Genomic DNA, 22,144 nt, shown 5'->3' with positions numbered 1-22,144 from the left:
AGCTTTAACTGGTGTGCTGAGAACTGAGTTCTCTTCCTTGAAGCTCCCATCTCCAAGTCTAGTCCTCCATCTTTGCTGTGGAAACCTTTGTGAAACACTTGTGCTGCCCCTGCCTGGACAGACCCCTGGACCCGGGGGTCATGTCAGGCATCACGCAGCAGTGTGGCTGCCTGTCTGCTGTGCTAAGAACCCTGAGCCTTCATCCAGCATGGTGGGTGGGAGCCCTGGGGTTGGTCACATCTATCCTGAGTGGGGCTGAGGCATGTGGGTGCTGTGCCTCTCTTCCAGGCTTCTGGCCCCTAGTCGGCAAGCTAAGATGTGTTTGCCGAATGCTTACCAAACGCCAGATACTGTGCGTGTTGTATCATTTAATCTTCCCCATCTCTGTGAGGGTAGACGTTATCTCCACTTTGCAGATCAGAAAAGTGGGACTCAGAGAAATGAGACCCTTTCCCAAGCAGCTCAGACAGGAAGGTGTTGTGGGCAGGTCCTCCCAGGTCTTACCCAGCAATACTCACTAGCGCTCCATCTGTTCTGAGCCCCTCCTTCCTGGTCCTATGAAGGTCTCTCTCCTCTCAGTAGCAGGCCCCACATTCAGCTCGCTTGCTCTGTCTCCTGCCATCTGCTTCACAGCTCAAGACCCCTGGGCCCCCTGCTTAGCTTAACCCTGGTCTGTCCCTTTCTGACTTGGCCTGTGAGATGTCTATGTTCTCTTTCCCTCCATCCAGGGAAGGAGCAAAAGCCCCTTGCCATCCCTGTGTGACAGCAATGAGGTGAACCCAGGGGCCGAAGCCCACCCAGGGAGTTGATGCTAAGACTCACCTTCGTTTTCCTTCGCCTCCTCAGAAGTGTGGCTCCTTCCTCTGCATTCGCTGGGTGATGCTGGAGTCTGTAGGCTGAGAGGAGCAGGAGATCCAGTGGCAAGGAAGATGAAAACACAGAGCAGGCCAGGCACGTATTTTTGGATTAGTTTTAGAGAACAAGTTCTAAGCTGTGCTTTTTATGTTGCCTTTAGAAAATGTTAAAATACTTTCTAGGCTGGGTGCAGTGGCTTGCGCCTGAGGCAGACGGGTCACTTAAGCCCAGGAGTTTGAGACCAGCCTGAGTAACATATGGGGAGACCCTGTCTCTACAAAAAGTAAAAAAATAAAAAAATTAGCTGTGTTTGGTGGTGTGCCAGCTACTCCGAGCTACTTGGGAGGCTGAAGTGGGAGCCTCTGTTGCTGGAGCATCGAGGCTGCGGTGAGGTCGAGGCTGCAGTGAGCCATGATCATACCACTGCACTCCAGCCTGGGTGACAGTGAAACCGTGTCTCAAAAAACTAGACCAACAAATCACTTTCTATCTCACTATCTGTATTCTTACAGAAATTTTCTTCTGTAGGAATTAAAAAGATGTGACTCCCCCTGCCCCCACCTGGAGAGACAGGCACTAATGCACATATCTGACCCAGTGCCAGTATCTTCCTTGATTTTTCAAATGGGTGTCAGTAAATGTGAATTGATTTGGATATTTGGGGGTAGATTTAAATATCCCTGGTGGTTATACTAGCTTGCTTAAGCTCACCCTTGGATGCAGTCATATTATTAGATGTATTTAACACGGTAGAGGATCACTCTAAAACATTAGAATATAATTTGTATTTCTGCAGCTCTTCTGAGACTTGTAGACAGGCACGTCACCCAGTGGATGAGCTCTATCACGACACCATCTCCCTATTTGGAGAAATATTCTGCAGCGTATTTACTGACCAATATTTGCTGAATACCTGTTGTTTACTAGGACTTCGCTAAGTACTGGGCATCCAGGGATGTGAGTGGAGAGTGTCCGAGCTCCTGCCTTCCCTCGGTGGACCTGAGCTCCTCGTGGGGAGGACCTGCTTTGTGGGCCTGTGCTTTGCTCTCCAGGTGTCTGGCTGGCACAGTGCTGGCATAACTGTTACTGCTTGGAGCTGCCCCTTTTCCACTGACCCCACAAAGCCTCTGGTAGGAGTGTAGTTGGTGGTAGAAACACGGAGTTGGGAGCCAGGAAGGCCTGAGTGAGGGGCTCGGCCTCAGCCACCAGGCTGGGAAACTTGGCCACGTGCCCTCGTGGCTCCTGGGCCTCCGCCTGCTTCCTGTTGGGCATGATGACCCTGTCTGCTCTCCATGTCTGCAGGCCAGGGTCATGTATGGGGCATCAGTTCCATGGTGCGGCGTGACAGTAGTGACCGTCCTCATGCTGCTTGTGGCTGCTGCCCCTGCTGCTCTGAACCCACTCGTAGAACAGAGATGCGCCCTGCTGGGCCCGGGGCGTGGCCTGGGATCAGCTGCCCACTTGCTGCGTTCTTTCTGCTGGGTGCTTCAGTTTTAGTAACTTAATAATTATCCCCATACGTCACATAGTGCCGTCTGTGTGATAGAATTTATGTATCAAGAACCCAGGCCTAGGAGCGGTGGCTCACGCCTGGAATCCCAGCGACTTCAGAGGCTGAGGCGAGAGGATCGCTTGAGCCCAGGAGTTTGAAGCTTCAGTGAGCCATGATCACGCCACCACACTCCAGCCTGGGCGACAGAGCAAGACCTTGTCCCTAAAAAAGATGCCAGGGTAAATAAGTATTATCACTACAAAAAATAGGAATAGGAAGCATCAGCTGTGGTTAAAAATGCAAAAGGGTAAAGCTTTATTCATTAACTTGCTTTAAAGCGGGACTTTTCCCTTCTCTTCTGGTTTAGCTTTCTTCAGAAGCTGCCTCTGCTGAAGTAGCTCTGGGTTATTGATAATTGCTCATGGTTGTGGGGTGCATCCACCATCTGGAAATATCAAGAACTGAGAATTCTAGAAACTGGATTTTAACCCCGTTCTCTGCTCTTCAAACATTAATCATGTTGGTCTGCGGAACCCACGTAATGAGGACGTTACTGCAGACGTAGTTCCCTGGGATATGTCACATTGGAGGTGATTTTCTTGTGTCAAGATTATTTTACTACATATTTATTTTTGGTTTGTGACTTTCCCCCTTGCTGAAGTAAAACAGTTTCCTTTCTCCAAAGAGTTGGGAATGTAGCAGCTTGGCTAAGCATACAAACAAATAGCAAGTTACAATTTAAAGCCATCTGGAAAGGTTACCAATGAGTTTTGTCACATGTATAGATAGTGCATAAATCATCATCAGAAGGGAATCTGGTGATATGTAGCAGAAGCCACCAGGGCCCGCTCCACCAGGGAGAACGCGGAGCAGCAGAGTCAGCGGAAGGAGTGCCAGTGCGTACACCTCCTCTCTGTTTACAAAGCAAAGCTGCTCGTAAGAAGTGCGCTTGAGGAAAGAGTGCATTTTACATTTCATCACTTCATCATTCTGTTTATTAAAATCTTTGTTGACTTGATATATACATTCAGAAAAGTGCATGTATCAAAAGCTCACTGATTTTTTTATACACTGGAAACACTTGTGTGAAATGCCACTGAAGGATTCACTTTAAAATGGTTGCGTATTAATGCAAATTTCACCTCAACAAACAAAAAAAGCGCCAGAACTCAAGCAGCCCCGCAGAGCCCCCCTTGAACTGCATTTTGTTGGAAGTGTCGGGGTGGAATCACCAGGGTCAACGGTTTCCCGTTTCCACTCCCGCTGGCATGTCCGGAGACCCCTGCTGGTCCCACACGCGCCCCAACGCTTGTTGTCCTTTCATTTCTGCTGGGTGGGTGGTAGTATGATATTGTGGCTTTACTTTGCATTTCCTTGATGTTTAGTGAACCTGAGCACCTTTTCATATGCTTCTCAGGCATTTGAAGTTTTATAATTGTTTTAAATAGGGGTCTTTTTTCCTTACATAAAACTTTGATGAGAGTGATCATTTCTTTTTTATTCCCCAACCATGTTCCAGTTCAGAAAACATCAAGGACCTTGCTGCCTCTCCAGGAAGTGTAGCAAAAGGCACCTGCCTGCTGTGCTGGGGAAGAGCAGTGGGCCAGGTTAGCCCCCTGTCCCTGGTGTGCTACACTTACAGGTGGGCGTTGGGCTGAAGGACTCTCTGGCCCTTGCTGTTGGGTCGGGGATGCAGTCAGAAAGGAGCATGAAGGGCATCTGTCCCGGCAGGGCCGTGTGGCCAGACCAGGAAGGGCTGCTCAAAGAAGAACAAAGGCTTCTCTGCCCTGATAGAGATGCTGACACCTTCAGAAAGACGTGTTTGTGGCATCGGCGTCATTTCTTTCTGTGGCTACCGAGGCCGAGAACTTCTCTGTGCTCCATCTTATGGCCAGGGTTCTTACAGCCGCAGGCCTTCTGTGTGCATTAGCTAACTAACTTGTTTCTTCTTTCATTCATCCAGTAAGTATGACTAAACTCCTGCAGTATCTTCAGCATCGGCAATTCCACACTAAATAAGTAAAACCCGTGCCTTCACAGAGATCGAAAACAAACAGGAAAACTGTAATGTCATGTTGGGTGTCTGGAGCTGTGGAGAGAAATGAAGGGGGCCCTGGAGAGCCATGGCTGTACCAAGGCCAGGGTGGTGTCCTGGAGAACCTGCCTTGGAGTGGAGTGCTGGATCTGGGGAGGGGGGAGTGCTGCTGGACATTTCATGGACACATAGGCAGGGGGTGGGCAGGAGCACTAAGAGCAAGGGGGAGATGGGAGAGGGCAGGGGCCTGGTCAGGGTCTCAGGGTCCTGGGCGAGGAATTTGAATTTCAGTCCAGGTGAGAGGGATGGGAAGGACAAGGCTTTCAGTAAGCTGCCTGGGCTCTTAGTGACCCTGGTTCCCTCATGGAAAAGCAGCCATCTGGCCCTTGAGTTCAGCACCTCTCCAAGCTCCTTCCTGTCCCTAGACTGTCAGGGACTTCCAGGGACAGCCTTGGCCCCCTTTCTGCCCTGCCTTGCCATCTCCCATCGCTTGTCATCGCTTCTGTGTTGGGTTTGCCCTCTGGTCCTGTTCCCTAGAGCCGTGCCCTGGTCGTGAGTGTTACAGGGCCAGGGCAGGGCCTGTCAGGGGAACAGAGTGCAGACCCCCTCTGTGGGCCCCTCTGGGCCCTCGCATCCCACTGCCTTGGAGAGGAGAGAGCAAGATAGAAACAGGTCCTGAGATGAGGTGGCGGCATACAAGCTATCTCACACTTCTGCGCCCTTCCAGGTGCGTTTCTGAAATGCATCAATGCTGTGAGATCTACACTGACTTCAGGGATGTGGCAAACCCCCTATTTCTTGTAACCAGCCAGCGACAGTCATTGTGGAGCCCTGCCTGTGCCCCAGGCAGCCCTGTGCACTAAGAAAGCCAGGCCTGGGAGACACTGACTTGTCGTTTGCCTCCAGGCGTTTTTAGTTGTAACAGACTAGTTCTTGTTTCCTATCACCTAGAATCTGTTGATTTATCTGGATCTTAGCTCTTGAGTCTCCTGCTCTACAGACGCACCCTGCACATGCACGCTCACGTGGGGCACACACACCCAGGTGCCCGTCATGCCAGCAGGTGCACAGATGGAGAAATCGACTCCCCAGACCAGACTCCCCAGAGTGCGGGGAGCGGCCACGTGTCCTCGCACAAACTGGGGTGGAATTAATACAGGGGCCAGGGAGGTCCCTAAACACTAGTGGGACCCTGACCCCAGCCAGCATCCAGGCTCTTGACACTGTCGTGAGAAGGAATTCAAGGATGAGTCAGAAAACAGTGAAAGTACAAAGATTTATTGCAGAGTGAAGAATACACTCTTGCAAAAAGAAAGTGTGGGGGCAGACTCAAGAGAGCCACAGAATGGGGTTTGGGGCTTCTATCTTTATGGGTTTCTCTAACCGAGGCGTGGAATATTCATGACAATTCCTGGAAAAAGGTGGAGATTTATTGGAATTGTGGTGCCACCCATTCTTTCTTTCTTTTTTTTTTTTTTTTGAGACGGAGTTTCACTCTTGTTGCCCAGGCTGGAGTGCAATGGTGCGATCTTGGCTCACCACAAACTCTGCCTCCCAGGTTCAAGCAATTCTCCTGCCTCAGCCTCCCGAGTAGCTGGGATTATAGGCACACACCACCACACCTGGCTGATTTTAGTAGAGACAGTGTTTCTCCATGTTGGTCAGGCTGGTCTCGAACTCCTGACCTCAGGTGATCCTCCCACCTCGGCCTCCCAAAGTGCTGGGATAACAGGCATAAGCCACCGTGCCTGGCCCAGTGTCACCCATTCTTACACCAAATAAGGGTGTCCTGGAACTGTCATGGTGTTGGTGGTGTGTGATTGAGTGCGTCAGTGAGCGGATAATGAGGTCCGAGGTGAGACCTAGCTCAAATCCAGCTCTGCACTGGGTCCGGTCAGTCTTAGCCAGCTTGGTCCACCCCCTGTTTTTCAGGGTCAGGGCCTAGTCACCCTATAGCCTCTAGTTATATGAAACTGTTGCCTGGAATGTGTATTCTTCTGTGACCACCTGTATTATTCCTGTCACAGAATCGTGACACAGCAGCAGCCCTTTCCCAGTGTGTGGGGCATAGTTACATTCCTAGGTGTGGAAGGAAGACCTTTGCTGCATTAAATTATCCCCAGCATCTGTTTGCTGCTTTTAACACGAGTGACTTAAAGGGACATGGGTTAGAAGAAGGAGGGAGGAGATTTGTGCCAGGGATGAAAGAAAATGGCTAAAAGATGAATGAAAGTTGCATATATCTCTTTTTCTTCTGTAAATAACTCATGATAAAAGGGAATAAAATTTAGGTTTTCCCCACTTGGAAGAGACATGGCCAAACGGAGTGTGTGCTTTTCCTAAACCACCGTGAAGGTAGCATGAAAACCAGGCTTGCTCTTCAGAGACTAGGAGGCTCCTGTTTTGGGCACTCCATCTGCCCTGCTGCCGTGAAAGCTCTCGGACCCAAATGGCTTCCTGTGATCCACTGTGGTCTGCTTATTATATTCCCTTCAGCTATGTTTATAACTCTGTCAACAGCCACAGCGTGAGTATCCCAATTGGATAACAATAACCTAAAATTTTAAATGCTCAAAAGTCAGAAACATTTTAAGTGCCAATATGATGCTCAAAGGAAATGTCCATTGGAGCATTTCAGATTCAGCTTTTTGGATTAGGAAGATGGATGTATAATAGAATAACTGGTAAGTATAATGCAAGTTTTCAAGATCCAAAAAAGTTCAAAATTCGAAACACTTCTGACTCCAGGCATTTTGGATAAGGGATACCCAACCTATATTATGAAGTGGTAGCAAGAAAATTACATTGAAATGGAACATTTTTTCAGTTTATGTATCCTTTTGTGAGGTTTTTATTTCAAAATATCACAGTCCAAGCCAAAAAATATACATGGGTGTTTCAGTTTATGAAAACTGTAAGTTATGTTTACTTTTCTATATGTATATATATTTTTACCTCAATAAAATGATAGCCCCAAACTCTCTTCAACCTTACCTCATCTATGGTTTATAGACGTTTCCAGGGGAAGTTTTTTAAGATGATGTGTTCCAGAAAGGAATAAATGGAATATTAAAAGCATGCAGCATGGCCCATTCTGGAGGAGGGCCAGGCTTGTCAGGGAGATGGCAGGATGTGCATTTTTGCACATCCTTGGCTCATTGGCATGGCAGGGAGAGTCCAGCTAAAGCTTCTGCACCCCCTGTCCCCTTTAGATCTGGGCCTCTCTCTCTGGACGATATTCTGTATCTCCAGCCTGAACCTCTCAGATGTTGGAAATTAACCTCAGAGTGAATCACTGGGCTGCCATAGGGATTTAGTTGGACACAGTGGGTGGCCAAGTCATCTCTGCTCCTCTTCATGGTAGTGGGGGCTGCTCCCTACCATCTAGACCCACCCTCATGGAAAAGGCCGCAGACCCTTACTCAGCCTGTGGGACAGCAGGCAGAGTCCCTTGCAGCTGATGGTGAGCTGAGGTGCGCTATATTTCTGCCACAGGGATTTGTTAATGATTTACTTTAAATGTCCACCTGCAGGGCAGCTGGGACGATGAAAGCATCCCAAGACCTCCCTTTTCCATCTGTGGCTGATCACCTCTGGAACCCACAGCTAGCCGGCTGCTCCTCCACTATCAGATGGCGGCTGTCAGTCATGGGCTTGTCACCGAGTGCATCCGTCATGCTCGGGCCATGGGCCGGCACCTGTGTGTGTGTCCAGCTTAACGACAGAGATTTTTGGAAAGATGCCCTAAGATAGACATACTTGAAACTGAGTGAGAATAAGTTTGACTTATTTCTTTTTGAGATACTTTATATGTTTGAAATAATTAATAGCTGGCACCAGTGAATCTAGTTTCTGTCTGTTTCCTTTAAAGATTATATGTAGTGTTGGTGATTGGGATTTAGTAAGCTATATTGAAGATACTAACGTTTGATTTTATAGCAAAAAAAGAAGCATTTGTGTGGAGCAAGGACGTTTGAATATGAGCAGTCATAAAGTTAATGTCAAGTGGCCCGGCAGGGAGTTTTACACCCATTTTACAAAGAACAAGACCCAGAACTAGAGGCCAGGAAAACAGATCTTCTGTTTCTCATCCTGGTACTTTGCCCATCAGGTGACAGTGTTTGGGTCTGTGCCGCGTCAGGCCAAAGCTTTGCACGTTGGTGCTGTCTGATAATGAAATTTGCAGAACACCACCGGGAGGCTTGCACGAATTGGTGCAAGGAAAAGTAGAGGCGCTTCCATCATTCAATTGATGGATGACTATGAGGCTGGCTTTATTGTTCCTAGCACTGAAATCCTGTTTTTCTTGGGTATAATGAATACAGTAGCATGGTTTATGCTACCTTCATAGAGTTTTTGTCCCCCACTGAAAATGCAACTTGTCATTCTCTAAGATCCATGCCACCAAGACCCAAGACACCAAGACAAGACTGATTCGGGCAAGTCTAGCTGGAAACAGGCCACGCTCTTGTCCCCAGAATGGCCAGGACACCATCAGGCCTGAGGGGCACAGAGGAAGGATGCGAGTGGCCTGCCACAGGACTCATCCACCCCAGTGCACGGAAAGGTGAATCCTGGATTTCTCCCCTATTCCCGGGCTCTTGATGGGATCTCATCTTTGTAAAGTTTCTTCTGGTTCCGAGTTGCCTCTGCCGGAAGGGACGTCCTTTCACAGCCCAGCATTGCTGTAATCTGGTGGAGTGGCTGCAGTATTAACAGATGGAGTTGGTCCTCCCTTCCCCCCTGGGTCTGAATCTGCCTGCTCCTGTGCGTTCACTCTTCCTGCAGTCCGGCTGGGGAGTAGCAGCTCCTTGGCAAACACCTTCTTCCCCAGCCCCGTAGGATGCCTGGCCTCATCAAAAAGGCCACAGGATGGCCAATGGGCATTGTCAGACCCTACTGGGATCTCCACTGACTGGAGCGGCCCTCCAGCAGGTGTCCCAGGGCCTTAGATCCCTCCAGAGAAATGGTAGCTGCTCAGAAGATGGAGCTCTCCTGGAAACTCCTGAGTCACCTGGGCAGTGGGGTGCCCTGGGAGCACCAGGTCATGCCATACCCCCCTTCCTCATTTTCTCCATCCCCACAGCTCCACTCTTCCTGCCTTTCCCTTAAAAATGAGTGTGGTAAATAGAGGAGAACGGGCTGGGTGCAGTGGCTCACACCTGTAATCCTAGCACTTTGGGAGGCTGAGGTGGGAGGATCACTGTGCTACCAGCCTGGGCAGCATAGCAAGACCCTGTCTTCACAAAAATAAAAATAACAGCAGCTGGGCATGGTTGTGTGCGCCTGTAATCCCAGCAGTTTTGGAGGCTGAGGCAGGAGGATCACTTGAAACCAGGAGATTGAGGCTGCAGCGAGCTGTGATTGCACCACTGTACTTCAGCTTGGGTGAGAGAAAGATCTTGTCTTAAAAAAAAAGGAGAGGATCAAAACACAATCCTTTATCTTCTAAACACCTTGACATATTGCCTACAGCCAAGAAGTTACATTGTTTTCAAGCATTTAAATGCCATTTCCACAAGTCTGCTCATACTGGGAAAGTGTATGTCCTCACCCCAAGGCCAGGCTGACACCCTGGTTCTCCTTTTTAGTCGAGTGAGTCTGTCTTTATTTTTCTATTTTTTTGCATGACAGTTCTATGTAAAACATGGTCATGAAGGGACTTGTTAAATCATGGAGTCAGCTTTTAGGGCTGGAAAAATTGAGAGAAAATTTACCTTCAAAAAAGTAGGTTGTGGAAGCAATGATCACTAGAAATATTTTATGGAAAAACAAAGCATGTTTCCTCTTTTGCACTGTGGACCCCTGAGGCTTCCGGCTTTGGTGTTGCTAAGGTTCTGAGAAGAACGCTGTTCTTAGCTGGTCATTGCTTTATATGCTTTGGAAATATTTTCCAATATTTGAATGGCATCGTTTCATTAAGGCACAGGACACCGTGCCTGACTGGTCACATAAGATCTTTTCTTCTTTAAGCAAGGAACCAAGAGGGGTGGAGATGAAATGATGTTTTTTCTCCCATCTGGGGCTCAGAGTTGGACATGGCCTCTTTACTTCATCTGCGGCTGGGAAGAGGGGCACAGAACAGCAGAGGGAGGCGGTCAAAGCCCAGCCGTGCCGTCCCTGCCTCCAGCCCCGTGGTCCTTGTCCAGGACCTCACTCAGCCCGTGGGCCCTCTGCTTCCTCCCATCTGTGTGCGGGGCCACCCAGGGGGTCCCCGCTTCTGAGAATCCCTGGCAGGGCCCAGCATGGAGGCGCGTGGTCCAGGCACGGTGACGCGGTGCCGCAATCCTGCCTTATGGTGTGGAGGCCGCCTTCCTGGCCATCCCACAGTGCCTCCTCCTTCCTGGGCTCGGAGCACAGCTGACAGCCAACATGACCTGGACATGAGTTTGGGGAGAAGGAGCAGGGCGGTGGTGATGGCTCTGCTGAGAGGAGGCATCATGGTTGACAGGGTGGAAAAGGAAGGTGCAATTAAATATTGACATTCACTGTATCCCAACCTGCTGTCTAGCTTGTCTGACACAAAAGCATATATTCACTGAGAGAGGAAATAAAATCTTCATTCAACTTCTGCTTCAAGGGACATCAGTTAAGAAAAAAATAAAACAGCTTCAGGAAACATATTCATTTCCAGCGGTCTCAGGTGGAGAACTGAGGAACTGGAGTCTAGAGGGTTTTTCCTGATGAGTTCACACTGCAATGTGCCACCGAAACTCTAAAGCCCTTGTCTCAAGCCTACCTCTGAGTTTCATAAAACAAGTCAGATACATCTGCCCTCATAAGACATCTTCGCATTTGCCTGTTTTATAGAAAATATACATTGAGGCTGGGCATGGTGGTGCACACCTATAATTGCTGCAGTTTGGAAAGCTGAGGTGGGAGGATCCCTTGAGCCCCAGGAGACTAAGGCTGCAGTGAGAAATGATTGCACCACTGCACTCCAGCCTGGAGACAGAGTGAGACTCCATCTCCACTAAAATATATATATATATATAAAATATTATATTTATATATTATATATATAATATATTATTAAAAATATATATATTCAGTGTATATATACACATACACATTGAATAAATGACATAGTGGGAATTAAGGAGGTTTGGGTGCCCCTAGCGCCTCCCAGGATGAAGGCTTTATCAATGAATTACTAAATGATTGTTCACGAAGTCTTCAGCAATGGTCATTTGTAATTCACCCTCTCTTCCTATATGTGTGGTCCTTCAAGGCCGCTTTTTCCTGTTGTTACACTAGTGAGAGGGTACCGAACAGGCTCATATTCAGCTTAAGGCACAAGCGAACCCCGTTTGCCTTCACCCCTGCGACCCGCCTCCCAGCTTGGCAGTTAGGGTGGCCCTTAAGGTCTCATTTGGCATCAAGGAGAGATTTCCAGTCTGCCAAGTTTTCACAGTGAGTGAATCATTGTCTGAGAAAATGACCTCTGAATATACATGTATGGGACTATTCAGAAGGGCTATGCAGCAGGATTCAGAGGAAAGACTATTAAAATTCCAGTGTACACCAGTAAATCTAGAGTTTCATCATAAATTACAATCAGGAATCATTTTGTCTCACGGCCTCGCTCCCTGCGTGGGGAGGTGGTTTCAGTTCCAGGGCCAGCGAGGTGAATACAGTACGGGGAGGGCTCTGAGAAAGGAACAGAACCCAAATCACTTTCCTTCTTTAGTTGACGAATCTCAGGGCTTAAAATGCTACAAACAATTGAGATTGTAAATGTATCTCGTCTGTTTCTCTGAGCCTGCCTTCAGTCAACAAATGTTTTCTATTCACCAGCCTAAGAAGCAGCTTTGGTGCTGTCCCTTGCGGGATCCCACTTAGTTATCTTTTAGAGGAAATACCAAGGCATATTTCCCCCATTCCTGAAGTATAAGATGGTGTCACTAATACTGTGGCTTAGTAAAAAGGGAAGAAAGACACTGAGGATTCTGAAATCTTCCCTCAGCTGCCTTGAAGAATTGGGTCAATAACCTTTAGAGTGGTGAAGATGGCTCAGGAATAGGTTAATAGACTCACAAATTCTAGAACAAGAGAAGACTTCAAAGGTTGTAGGGCCCAGCCCTGTCTTTTGGAAGTCGAGTTACTAATTTTGTACTGAGATGGCGACTGAAACTCGGAGGATTGTTTCTCTGCCTGGATCATACGGCAACGTCACCAGCACTGCCACTGCGCAGTGTTCAGAGAGCGCGAAGACCTCCATCACCTTCTAGCTCAGTCGGGTCGCCTCGGCCTCCAGCTGCCGGGCCCTTGTGGAGTTTCTTCCCACGGATTTTTCATCCTCCCCAGCTCCCCAGGCCCCTTCTAAATCCTGTAATACACTGCAGGTTCTCCTGGCGCTCCCACCACCCACCTGGCCTCCCTTCTCTGCCTTGAGATTTGGCTGTGTATAGAGGAACAGGGAAGGTGAGTATGCAGGGGACAGGTACCAGCTGTTTGCCATGGGTACCAGTGAGGGCACAGGAGGAAGTGAGCGCTGTGGTGGCTTTGGAGATTTAGGTTAATCATAAGGAAATAAATCCTGAGTCATGGAGACTGTCAGGAAATCGTGTGCGTTGTTCAGGAAAATGGTGGAATCTGTTCCTCTGGAAACACAAAACATCCACCTTAAAAATGTGGCGGCCTTACTTGCCCAGAACAATTTTAGTGGGGTCTGGCCTGAAGTCAGGGGGTGGATTAGATGACCCCAGTCTCTTCTTGATTCTATTAAAAGATTTTCAGGGGATGAGGTTTCTACAGGCAATAGCACAGTCTAATGCTTAACAAATCTTTTGTTGAAGATTTTTAATACCATCTTTTCATCTGACCTAAATCTTTCGTGTGGAAGTTGAGCCATGTCCCCTGTGGAGAGGAAGAACGGAGGAGATCAAAATTCAACCTTTAAAGTACCCAGTTAAATTTAGTGTTTCGAGTTAGGGAGACTCAAGCATCAGCACCGAACTGGGTCACGTCATTTGATGTTTTCCGAGAGGAGGACACCACAGAAATCTGACTCTTGGTTCTGGTATCGGAGTCAAAGTCCCCCATACTCGAGGTTAATAAAGGGATTTGGAGGTGGGAGGGAAAGGGTGTGATTTCAAGGTTTGTGGCAGTTACCACAAAACCACTGCATTAATGCAAACCAGAATTAAAACCACATAGTATAAAATGTCATGCCCACACGTCTATTTGTCCAGCAAATCTCAAGGCAGCCAGCCCGAACCTGGGCACCCCAGTGGACTTGAAGACAGGTGAAGCCAAGCAACCTCAGAATGAGAACTTCCCCATTAATAACCTTTAAACATGACCTTTCATTAGCTTAACAAAACCTAAGAAATGTGCATGTATTCAAGAAAGGCAGTAAGTAAGATGAATTACTGTGTTTTAAGCCATAATGTTCAATTAATTAGTAATTTCCATCCAGCCTGCTGCCTGACTCATAATGAGCATTCTCTAGTCTAAATAAAGTGGAGACTGCTTAGTTACAGAGCATTTTATTTAGCTTCCTTTTATTTCAACTTAAAGAAGGGTTCTTTTTATTTTTTAGAGATGGGGTCTCACTCTCTCATCCAGGCTGGAGTGCAGTGATCACAGCTCCCTGCAGTCTTGACTTCCTGGGCTCAAGCAATCCTCCTGCCTCAGCCTCCGGAATAGCTGGGACTACCGGGACATGCCACCATGCCTAGCTAATTTGTTTGTTTTTTTGTAGAGACAAGGTCTCACTATGTTGCCCAGGCTGGTCATGAACTCCTGGCCTCAAGTGATCCTCCTGCCTCGGTCTCCCAGAGTGCTGGGATTATAGGCCTGAGCCACTGTGCCTGGCAAAAGCGTGGCTTTTTTAGTGTTTTTTTTTTTTCCTTCTTTTTTCACATGCCTGCTGTGTCAGTCTTGTAATGTTTTTAAAAGGCTGACTACTGTGTATTTTTAACCCTTTTTAATTATTACCATTTTTCAAAAGTAGTTCACTAAGACTTTGTAAGAAGGTGCAAGTGGCTTTCATGCCATAATACCAGGTCAAAACACATATGGGGGAGCCTTAATTTTCTTTTATGTGAGGAAAGCCCTCCCTTTGGGGAGGAAAGAAGGCTGACTTCTGAAAGCCAAAGCTACAATGTGAAGAAACACTTTGTTAGCTGGGAGTGAGGGGCCAGCGAAAACGACACCAGAGAATCCTTCTTCCCATACATGTCCCGCCGTGGACACTGGAGAATCCCTCTTGCCACACGTGTCCCACTGTGGACACTGGAGAATCCTTCTGCCCACACACGTCCCGCCATGGACACCGGAGAATCCTTCTTCCCATACATGTCCCGCCGTGGACACTGGAGAATCCCTCTTGCCACACGTGTCCCACTGTGGACACTGGAGAATCCTTCTGCCCACACACGTCCCGCCATGGACACTGGAGAATCCTTCTCGCCATACACGTCCTGCTGTGGACACTGGAGAATCCTTCTGCCCACAAAAGTCCTGCTGTGGACACTGGAGAATCCTTCTTGCCACACACGTCCCGCCGTGGACACTGGAGAATCCTTCTACTCACACACGTCCCGCTGTGGATACTGGAGAATCCTTCTCGCTACACACTTCCCACTGTGGACACTGGAGAATCCTGCTTGCCACACATGTCCTGCCGTGGACACTGGAGAATCCTTCTACTCACACACGTCCCGCTGTGGATACTGGAGAATCCTTCTCGCTACACACTTCCCACTGTGGACACTGGAGAATCCTGCTCGCCACACATGTCCTGCCGTGGACACTGGAGAATCCTTCTACTCACACACATCCTGCTGTGGATACTGGAGAATCCTTCTCGCCCCACACGTCCCGCCGTGGACACTGGAGAATCCTTCTCGCCACACACTTCCCGCCGTGGACACTGGAGAATCCTTCTCGCCACACACGTCCTGCCGTGGACACTGGAGAATCCTTCTACTCACACACATCCCGCTGTGGATACTGGAGAATCCTTCTTGCCACACACGTCCCGCCGTGGACACTGGAGAATCCTTCTCGCCACACACGTCCTGCCATGGACACTGGAGAATCCGTCTACTCACACACGTCCCACTGTGGCTACTGGAGAATCCTTCTCGCCACACACGTCCCACCATGGACACTGGAGAATCCATCTCCACACATGTCCCGCCATGGACACTGGAGAATACTTTTTGCCACACACGTCCCGCCGTGGACACTGGAGAATCCATCTCCACACACATGTCCTGCTGTGGACACTGGAGAATCCTTCTGCCCACACACGTGTCCTGCTGTGGACACTGGAGAATCCTTCTGCCCACACACATCCTGCTGTGAAAACCTCCACGCTCCCTTTCCGTTTTTGCTCTCAGCTGTCCTTCCAGTATGCTGCTTGGGTCAAGCAGCCGCATCTCCACTGTCCTAATGACAAAAGACACCAGCACTGTCTCACTTCCTTTCCTCCTCCTCTCCAGAGTGTTACCTTCCTGATTGACAGGGACTTTCGGTTTTCTATTTAGAAGCACGTGTTTGGTGCAGACATGTTGTCCAAGACTTGACACTGGGAAATGTTAGGAATAATCTGAAACTCCTTGCAATGTGATATTTTGGTGTTTAAAAAAAAATGTTTAGGAAAGGTTGCTGGGCTTTAAAAATATATTTATTTTGCTAACCTCATGGAGTCACTGTGCAGACCCTCTCAGCAGCTAGCCAGGCTGGCCTGGCCCTGACGGCCCGGGAATAGCAGCTGTCTTGTGACTTCCCGCAGCAGGCACATTGCGTCGTCTCTCAAAGTCCCTCCTCTGGAGCGCCTCCTCTGCCCATGGGGCTGTGCGGGACAGTGGCTGCATCTCTGTCTCATTGCAGGACAGCACTGGGTCTTAGGTGCTCTTTCATGTTGTCCACACCTAACGCTGCTGCTCCCCGGGGCCCGGTTTTGAAACTGCCCTTTGGCATCATGCTTTCCCGCCCCTCCTGGGAGCAGTGCCTGTGGGAGGGCAGCGTTATTCCCAGCTCCTCAGAGAGGAGACCACATCCATGGCAGTGTGTGACTGTCCCTTTCGGTGGTCCTTTGTGAAGCCCTCGGGAAGTTCTGCATTCAGTTCCTGACTCCCAGAAAAACGTCCTGTCTTTTGAACTGAAAGGAGGCTGATGTCAGAGCCTCGTTGAGTAACAATGGAGAAAATCTACATCAGAGGAAGGAAGCCCTGAGCTTCTTTAAATGCTTCTGTAAGATGATATGCCACAACACGAATGTGGATTGTTGACAGTAACCACAGAGACGAGATCATCGAGGGAACCAGCTGGGAGTTTGTGAGGCCATAAAACACATCATCAAAAATATGGTGAAGCAAATTCAGAATTGGTTTTTAGAAAGGAGAAGGAACCATTGGCAATCTGACCCGTAAATTATTCTACATTTTCAAATATTATAACTAGGAAGGTCGCTTCAAGGAGCCTTCAAGCCCCTCATGCCCACCCGCCCCAAACCCATTGTCACTGCTAGGTCCCAGATTTACAGCCACCTGGAGAGGAAGTTGCAGGGGGTCTCTGTGCAGCTGAGGATGATGGAAGGGATTGCAGAAGGCTGGTGCTGTAACTGTTGTTAGCGGGAGATTGAGGCCGGGGGGTGGAGTAGGGGCTACTTTCTTCCCCCTGCACCTGCTATCATGATTTCAGCAAAACCTTGCCTTTCTCCTCTTCAATCTTAAATAGGTACAGTGGCTGAGTATTAATATTAATGAGCATAATAACAATAATAAAACTGGCAGTAGCATCAAATGAATGTGGTCTCCTGCAGTAGAAATATTTACCCGATGTGTCCTGCCAGTGAGAGAGATTTTGGCATTAAACCTAGACATTACCTCATCCTCCTGGGCAGACAGCCGATTGCCATGCTAAGCAAGTCTGCAGCCGAGAAGAGCTGAGTACCTGCCGACGGCTGCACGGCCCAGACCCCAGGGAACACAGTTTCCTTGAGCCTGTCTGTCTGTCTGTCTGTCTGTCTGTCTGGGTCTCACCCTTAATTCCTTTCTTTCTCTTTCCCTCCTCCGGAGGTTGGCATTGTGTATTTTCAAATTGTGTTGCTTTTTTTTTTTGCAGAATCTTGTAGGGTGTGTTGTGAAAAGTCTGCCAGCCAGGTGGGTGGGTATTATTAATAATCCATAGAAACCCGAGGTGTCCGGAGTGAGAGGAGAAACATGACGTGCCTGTGTGTGCACAGGACGCCCGACACTCGCTCACACACGCACGTCCCTCTCTCTGAGAGCCAGGGAATGGGGTGGGGGTTGGTTTGGTTTAATGCATGATAAAAACAGGGGCATTCTGTAATAACAGAGCTTTCATTTCAAGATTTTTAACAACTAAAATAATATTTTGAAACATTTGGAATTGTACTAGAAATGTGTGTTTGATATGTTCAACCTAAGAAAACATCACACTTAAAATGCTTTTACTCCACTGGCTTCAGACCTCTTTGAAATTGGTGCCTACACAGCCGAGAAGTCCGGGTAGGCGCCGTAGGCAAATTGAGGGGAGAAAGTGACATCTTGTGTAACGCTGCAAATTCGCAGAAGGCTTTGAACCATCACCAGAGTAGCAAATACTCATTGTGAAAGTTTTTGCAATGAGGTACGGAAAACCATTTCAGCTGCTCTGATTGTCAGCTCTCCTGTGTTTTCTTTAGCTCCTGACTTAAAGTTACGTGTCCTGTCAGTTTTGATACTCTTACTACTTAGCGCTTTAGTTTTTATCAGCTGGTGCCACATCTTTTAAAATTCTGTCCCACTAGCCTCTGTGCTGGTCCTGACCAATTCACCAGCTCTTGGGACTGTGTCCAGATGCCTTTTGTGATGCCTCTTTTCTAAAATGCTTTTATTTGGGTTTAAGATGTACTAATTCTTTCACACACCCATAACTGAATGCCAAATATTGGTATGCATACTACCAAACTTTTGTGTATGAAGTTCGTACTAGGCACCAAGTGATTTAAAACATTTTAATTGTGTGCTGAGCTCATAAGTGTACAATATGACTGTCTAGTAAATTCTTAATTATTTGTCAACTCTTTATCGAAGAAAAAAGTAAGTAAGGGAAAAGATAAAGTAGCATTCAGCCGGTGGCAAAGGAACAAGCCGTGTAGCTCTGCTTCTCACCCACTCTCAGCTAGCTTGGGCCACGGCTGCCTGAAGTGCACAGGTTTGACACCAAACAGGAACCCCACTGGGAGGACTGTACGGGCCACACCCATGGACGTGATCTGTCTATGAAACAGGTCTTCTCAGTGCTTCGGGGTGAATTTTGACTTCTCCTGAGCCATCCTCAGAGCACAGCTGGTGGGGAACTTCACCCGTCTGGTCACTCCTGAAGCAGTCTGGCTGGCAGCCACAGGCTGGGATCCCAGTTGTTGGAGGTCAGTGCACACAGTGGCTATCTGCTGTAGCAGAAAGAATTTAGGGGAGGAAAGGCTTGAGAAGGAAGGGCAAGAGAGAGCAGACTTTGTGGCATCAGTCAGGTATATGTGCTTGTATTAACATGAACCTGAGAGGCTGATGGTATTACATGGAATTCCAAGTTTCGACTGCATGAATTCTGTCTCTTGTGGTTTGTCTATGGCCACCATCAACCGATGTTGTGTGATAAAACGTTTAAAGTATGTACACCTGAAAGTGGAGATGGATACTAAGGGCATTTAATGTTTTAAGCTTTCCTCCAGGGTTTTTTCCTCAGTTACATGGAGGATGGCCCTAGGTACTAACTGTTGGAAATGGCAGCATTGAAAAGTGCAGCACTTTCTGCTTCAGCAGCATCTCAATTCTGCGCAGGCTTTGAAAATCCTTTTCTACAGATAGCTGGCAACCTGCCATTGTTCCCAGCCGGCAGCGTGGTCCCTGCCACCAGGTGCTTGAACAAACGGCCATGTGTATGAGGGTCCCTTCTCCTAAGTAAAATTACCCTAAAGACTCTAAACGAGAATGGAGACTTTGAAAAAATCTTCTGTATTTTTCTACTTTAATTATCAAGTAGGGGAAACAGATCTGAAGGGGAAAGAGGAGAGAGGACCAGAAGGGGGCTTCCTTGCTGTGCAGGAGACCTGTGGATCCAGTGGAAAGCAGCCACGTGTGAGATGAAATTATCACAGGGGCGGGATGTGCCAGAGGGGAAGCAGGCAGCCCAGGCATGTGTGCGTGGATGTGGAGCCCCTTTCTGAAGTGAGTTTGGTTTTATTTTGGGCAGGCCTCATAGGCTGTACATCTGGCAGGAGATGAGAAAGGAAAGACTGGCTCTTGTTTAAAAAAAAAAAAAACACTAAGTAAAAAATAATTATTTAAAAATGACTCAAAAGAAATAATTATGAGACTAGTTATGATAGAGTAAAATGATTTGTTCATTTTCCAGATTTTATGTAACATGGATATACTATATTTAAAGATTTATTTTTTTAATAACATTACTAATGATAGGCAAGGCTCATATAGTACATAATACATGCCAGGCGCTTTGTAGAAATGAACTCATGTAGTCCTCCTCACAGCTCTATAAAGTTAGCATAATTACTGTCTCCACCCTAGAGCTGAGGGAGGGAGGCTCACGCAGGTCACATATCTCGCCTTGAATCACACAAGTGGTAAGCAGTGGAGCCAAGAACTGAGCTGGGCAATCTGGCCCCAGAGTCCGTTCGCTGACCCCCATGCTATACCCCCTCTCAAAAACAGAGACTTGGACACCAGATCCAAATTCAAACAAGACAGTTCCCTGCTTTTATCAACCTAAAGCATTACTAATGGGTTGCTCCGGTTCACAGGTGTGGCATTCACAGTGGCATTCGCCAGATGAAGACCATGGCTTTTAAGAAAAGTGTCCACGGTCTGTAGATGAACAGTTGCAAACTCAGAGAGAACTAAGCCATCTAGAATATTGCATTCATTCTATATTTTTATTTTTATTTTATTTTGTGTTTTTGAGACAGAGTCTCACTCTGTCACCCAGGCTGGAGTGCGGTGGCACGATCTCAGCTCACTGCAACCTCTGCGTCAGGGGTTCAAGCGATTCTCCTGCCTCAGCCTCCCAAGTAGCTGGGATTACAGGCATGTGCTATCACGCCTGGCTAATTTTTGTACTTTTAGTAGAGATGGGGTTTCACTATGTTGGCCCGGCTGGACCCAAACTCCTCACCTCAGGTGATCTGCCTGCTTCGGCTTCCCAAAGTGCTGGGATTACAGGCGTGAAAGAACCACCCCACTTGGCCATTCTATATTTTTAGAATACACACTTTCTCTTCCGAGAGAGGCATGGGTGTGGCTTATACTGCCAGCTGTTGGTTGATAACCCTGTGCCGCCATTCCCACAGACATGCCCCACTATTGTCCTTGCTGTTTGTGATGGATTCTGATTTGGGAATATCCACCCTTAGTAAGAAGCTTCACCTTCCCACTAGAGGACACATGCACCGACCAGGGGTGGATGGAGAGGGTGGCTTGAGTCTGGAGACCTGGAATCCAGCACTGCCATGAGGATGGGGATGGGGATGGGGATCTCAGGGGTTGCCATCCATTGTCCCCACACCAGACGATGTGCCAGCATTGTCCCTGGCATGCTGTGGGGGCTCTAAGAGATGGTGATTCCTTCTGAATAAGGAAATATAAAAATGTCTCTTAATTCCCCTAGGCAGTAGGAGCTGGTTACCCACAAGCGAAGCCTCAGTTAGATTCTCCCAGCAGAGAAAAGGAGATCTTCAGGCTAGTCCCAATAGGAACAGAACTAAGCAGAAGAACTTTGTACTTGGATGCTGGAGATGATACTGCGTATCTAATGCTCACGGCTCTCACTTTGCACAGTAATGTGGGACCATAAAAATGGCCCTGTGAATTGAAACCATGCAAAGTGATGTTAATAGCAGGAAAAATTATAATTGCTGCCCTGACCTTTAAGCATATTTTTGGTCACAGCATTAAAAACTTTTCTACCATCAATTGTAAATGCATAGGGAAATGGCAAGTGATAGTAGAACTGGTATTTACTTAGCATACTAATAATTTAAAACACTAGTGACCTTGCCAGGCGCGGTGGCTTATGCCTGTAATCCCAGCACTTTGGGAGGCCGAGGCGGGCGGATCACAAGGTCAGGAGATTGAGACCATCCTGGCTAGCACGGTGAAACTCATCTCTACTAAAAATACAAAAAATTAGCCGGGCGTGGTGGCAGGCACCTGTAGTCCCAGCTACTCGGGAGGCTGAGGGAGGAGAATGGCGTGAACCTAGGAGGCGGAGCTTGCAGTGAGCCGAGATCGCACCACTGCATTCCAGTCTGGGCGACAGAGCAAGACTCTGTCTCAAAAAAACAAAAACAAAAACAAAAAAACAAAACACTAGCAACCTTGAGAATGGAAGCATGCTGTTTCTTGTGAGACGGATCCCAAGTGGTCTGAGCGGTGCCACCTCCTCTCATCCTGTCACCCGCAGTGTGGGGTGAGCAGAGCAGCCTTCCTGCACTGCACGAGCTGTCACACTCCCTCCTCAGTGTGGATCCACTTCCCACTTGTTCTCCTGTGTGCTCTCAGCGTTGTAAAGCATCTCCAAGAGTTTCTTTAATGTGAACTTGTTTCCTGGCATTGCTTCCTCCAGGCCGTCTTTGTCCCGTTCCTTATAGCCACTTTCCTCCTAAGCTCACCTTCCCCTGGGCATGACAGGAGTCTCACTGCAGCCTGGCCACCAACCTGCGGGCAGCTGTTTCCTCTTTTATTTTTTTTTATTATTATACTTTAAGTTCTAGGGTACATGTGCAT

The 22,144-nt window shown here is 48.0% G+C and overlaps 1 protein-coding gene across 23 annotated transcripts in view; it reads left to right on the top strand.

Moving 5' to 3' along the window:
• LDLRAD4 (low density lipoprotein receptor class A domain containing 4) overlaps window positions 1-22,144 on the top strand; it is a 434,322-nt gene that overhangs the window by 265,874 nt on the left and 146,304 nt on the right. For 4 of the 23 annotated variants that reach the window (XM_055368385.2, XM_055368380.2, XM_055368383.2 and 1 more), the window contains exons 3-4: window positions 729-2,937; window positions 8,777-8,949. The exons of 16 other annotated variants lie outside the window; for them this stretch is intronic. In XM_055368385.2, the coding sequence (XP_055224360.1) occupies window positions 8,862-8,949 (88 nt within the window). In that variant the 5' untranslated portion in view covers window positions 729-2,937; window positions 8,777-8,861. Of the gene's footprint in view, window positions 1-728; window positions 2,938-4,601; window positions 8,152-8,776; window positions 8,950-22,144 lie in introns of those variants that run through there. 3 more of the 23 variants (XM_055368382.2, XM_055368386.2, XM_055368381.2) reach the window with 3 other exon arrangements.

Source organism: Gorilla gorilla, chromosome 17, assembly GCF_029281585.2.
Source record: "Gorilla gorilla gorilla isolate KB3781 chromosome 17, NHGRI_mGorGor1-v2.1_pri, whole genome shotgun sequence".
NCBI lineage: Eukaryota > Metazoa > Chordata > Mammalia > Primates > Hominidae > Gorilla > Gorilla gorilla.
Note: the sequence above shows the minus strand (reverse complement) of the source record. Positions and strands in the feature narration are given on the sequence as shown.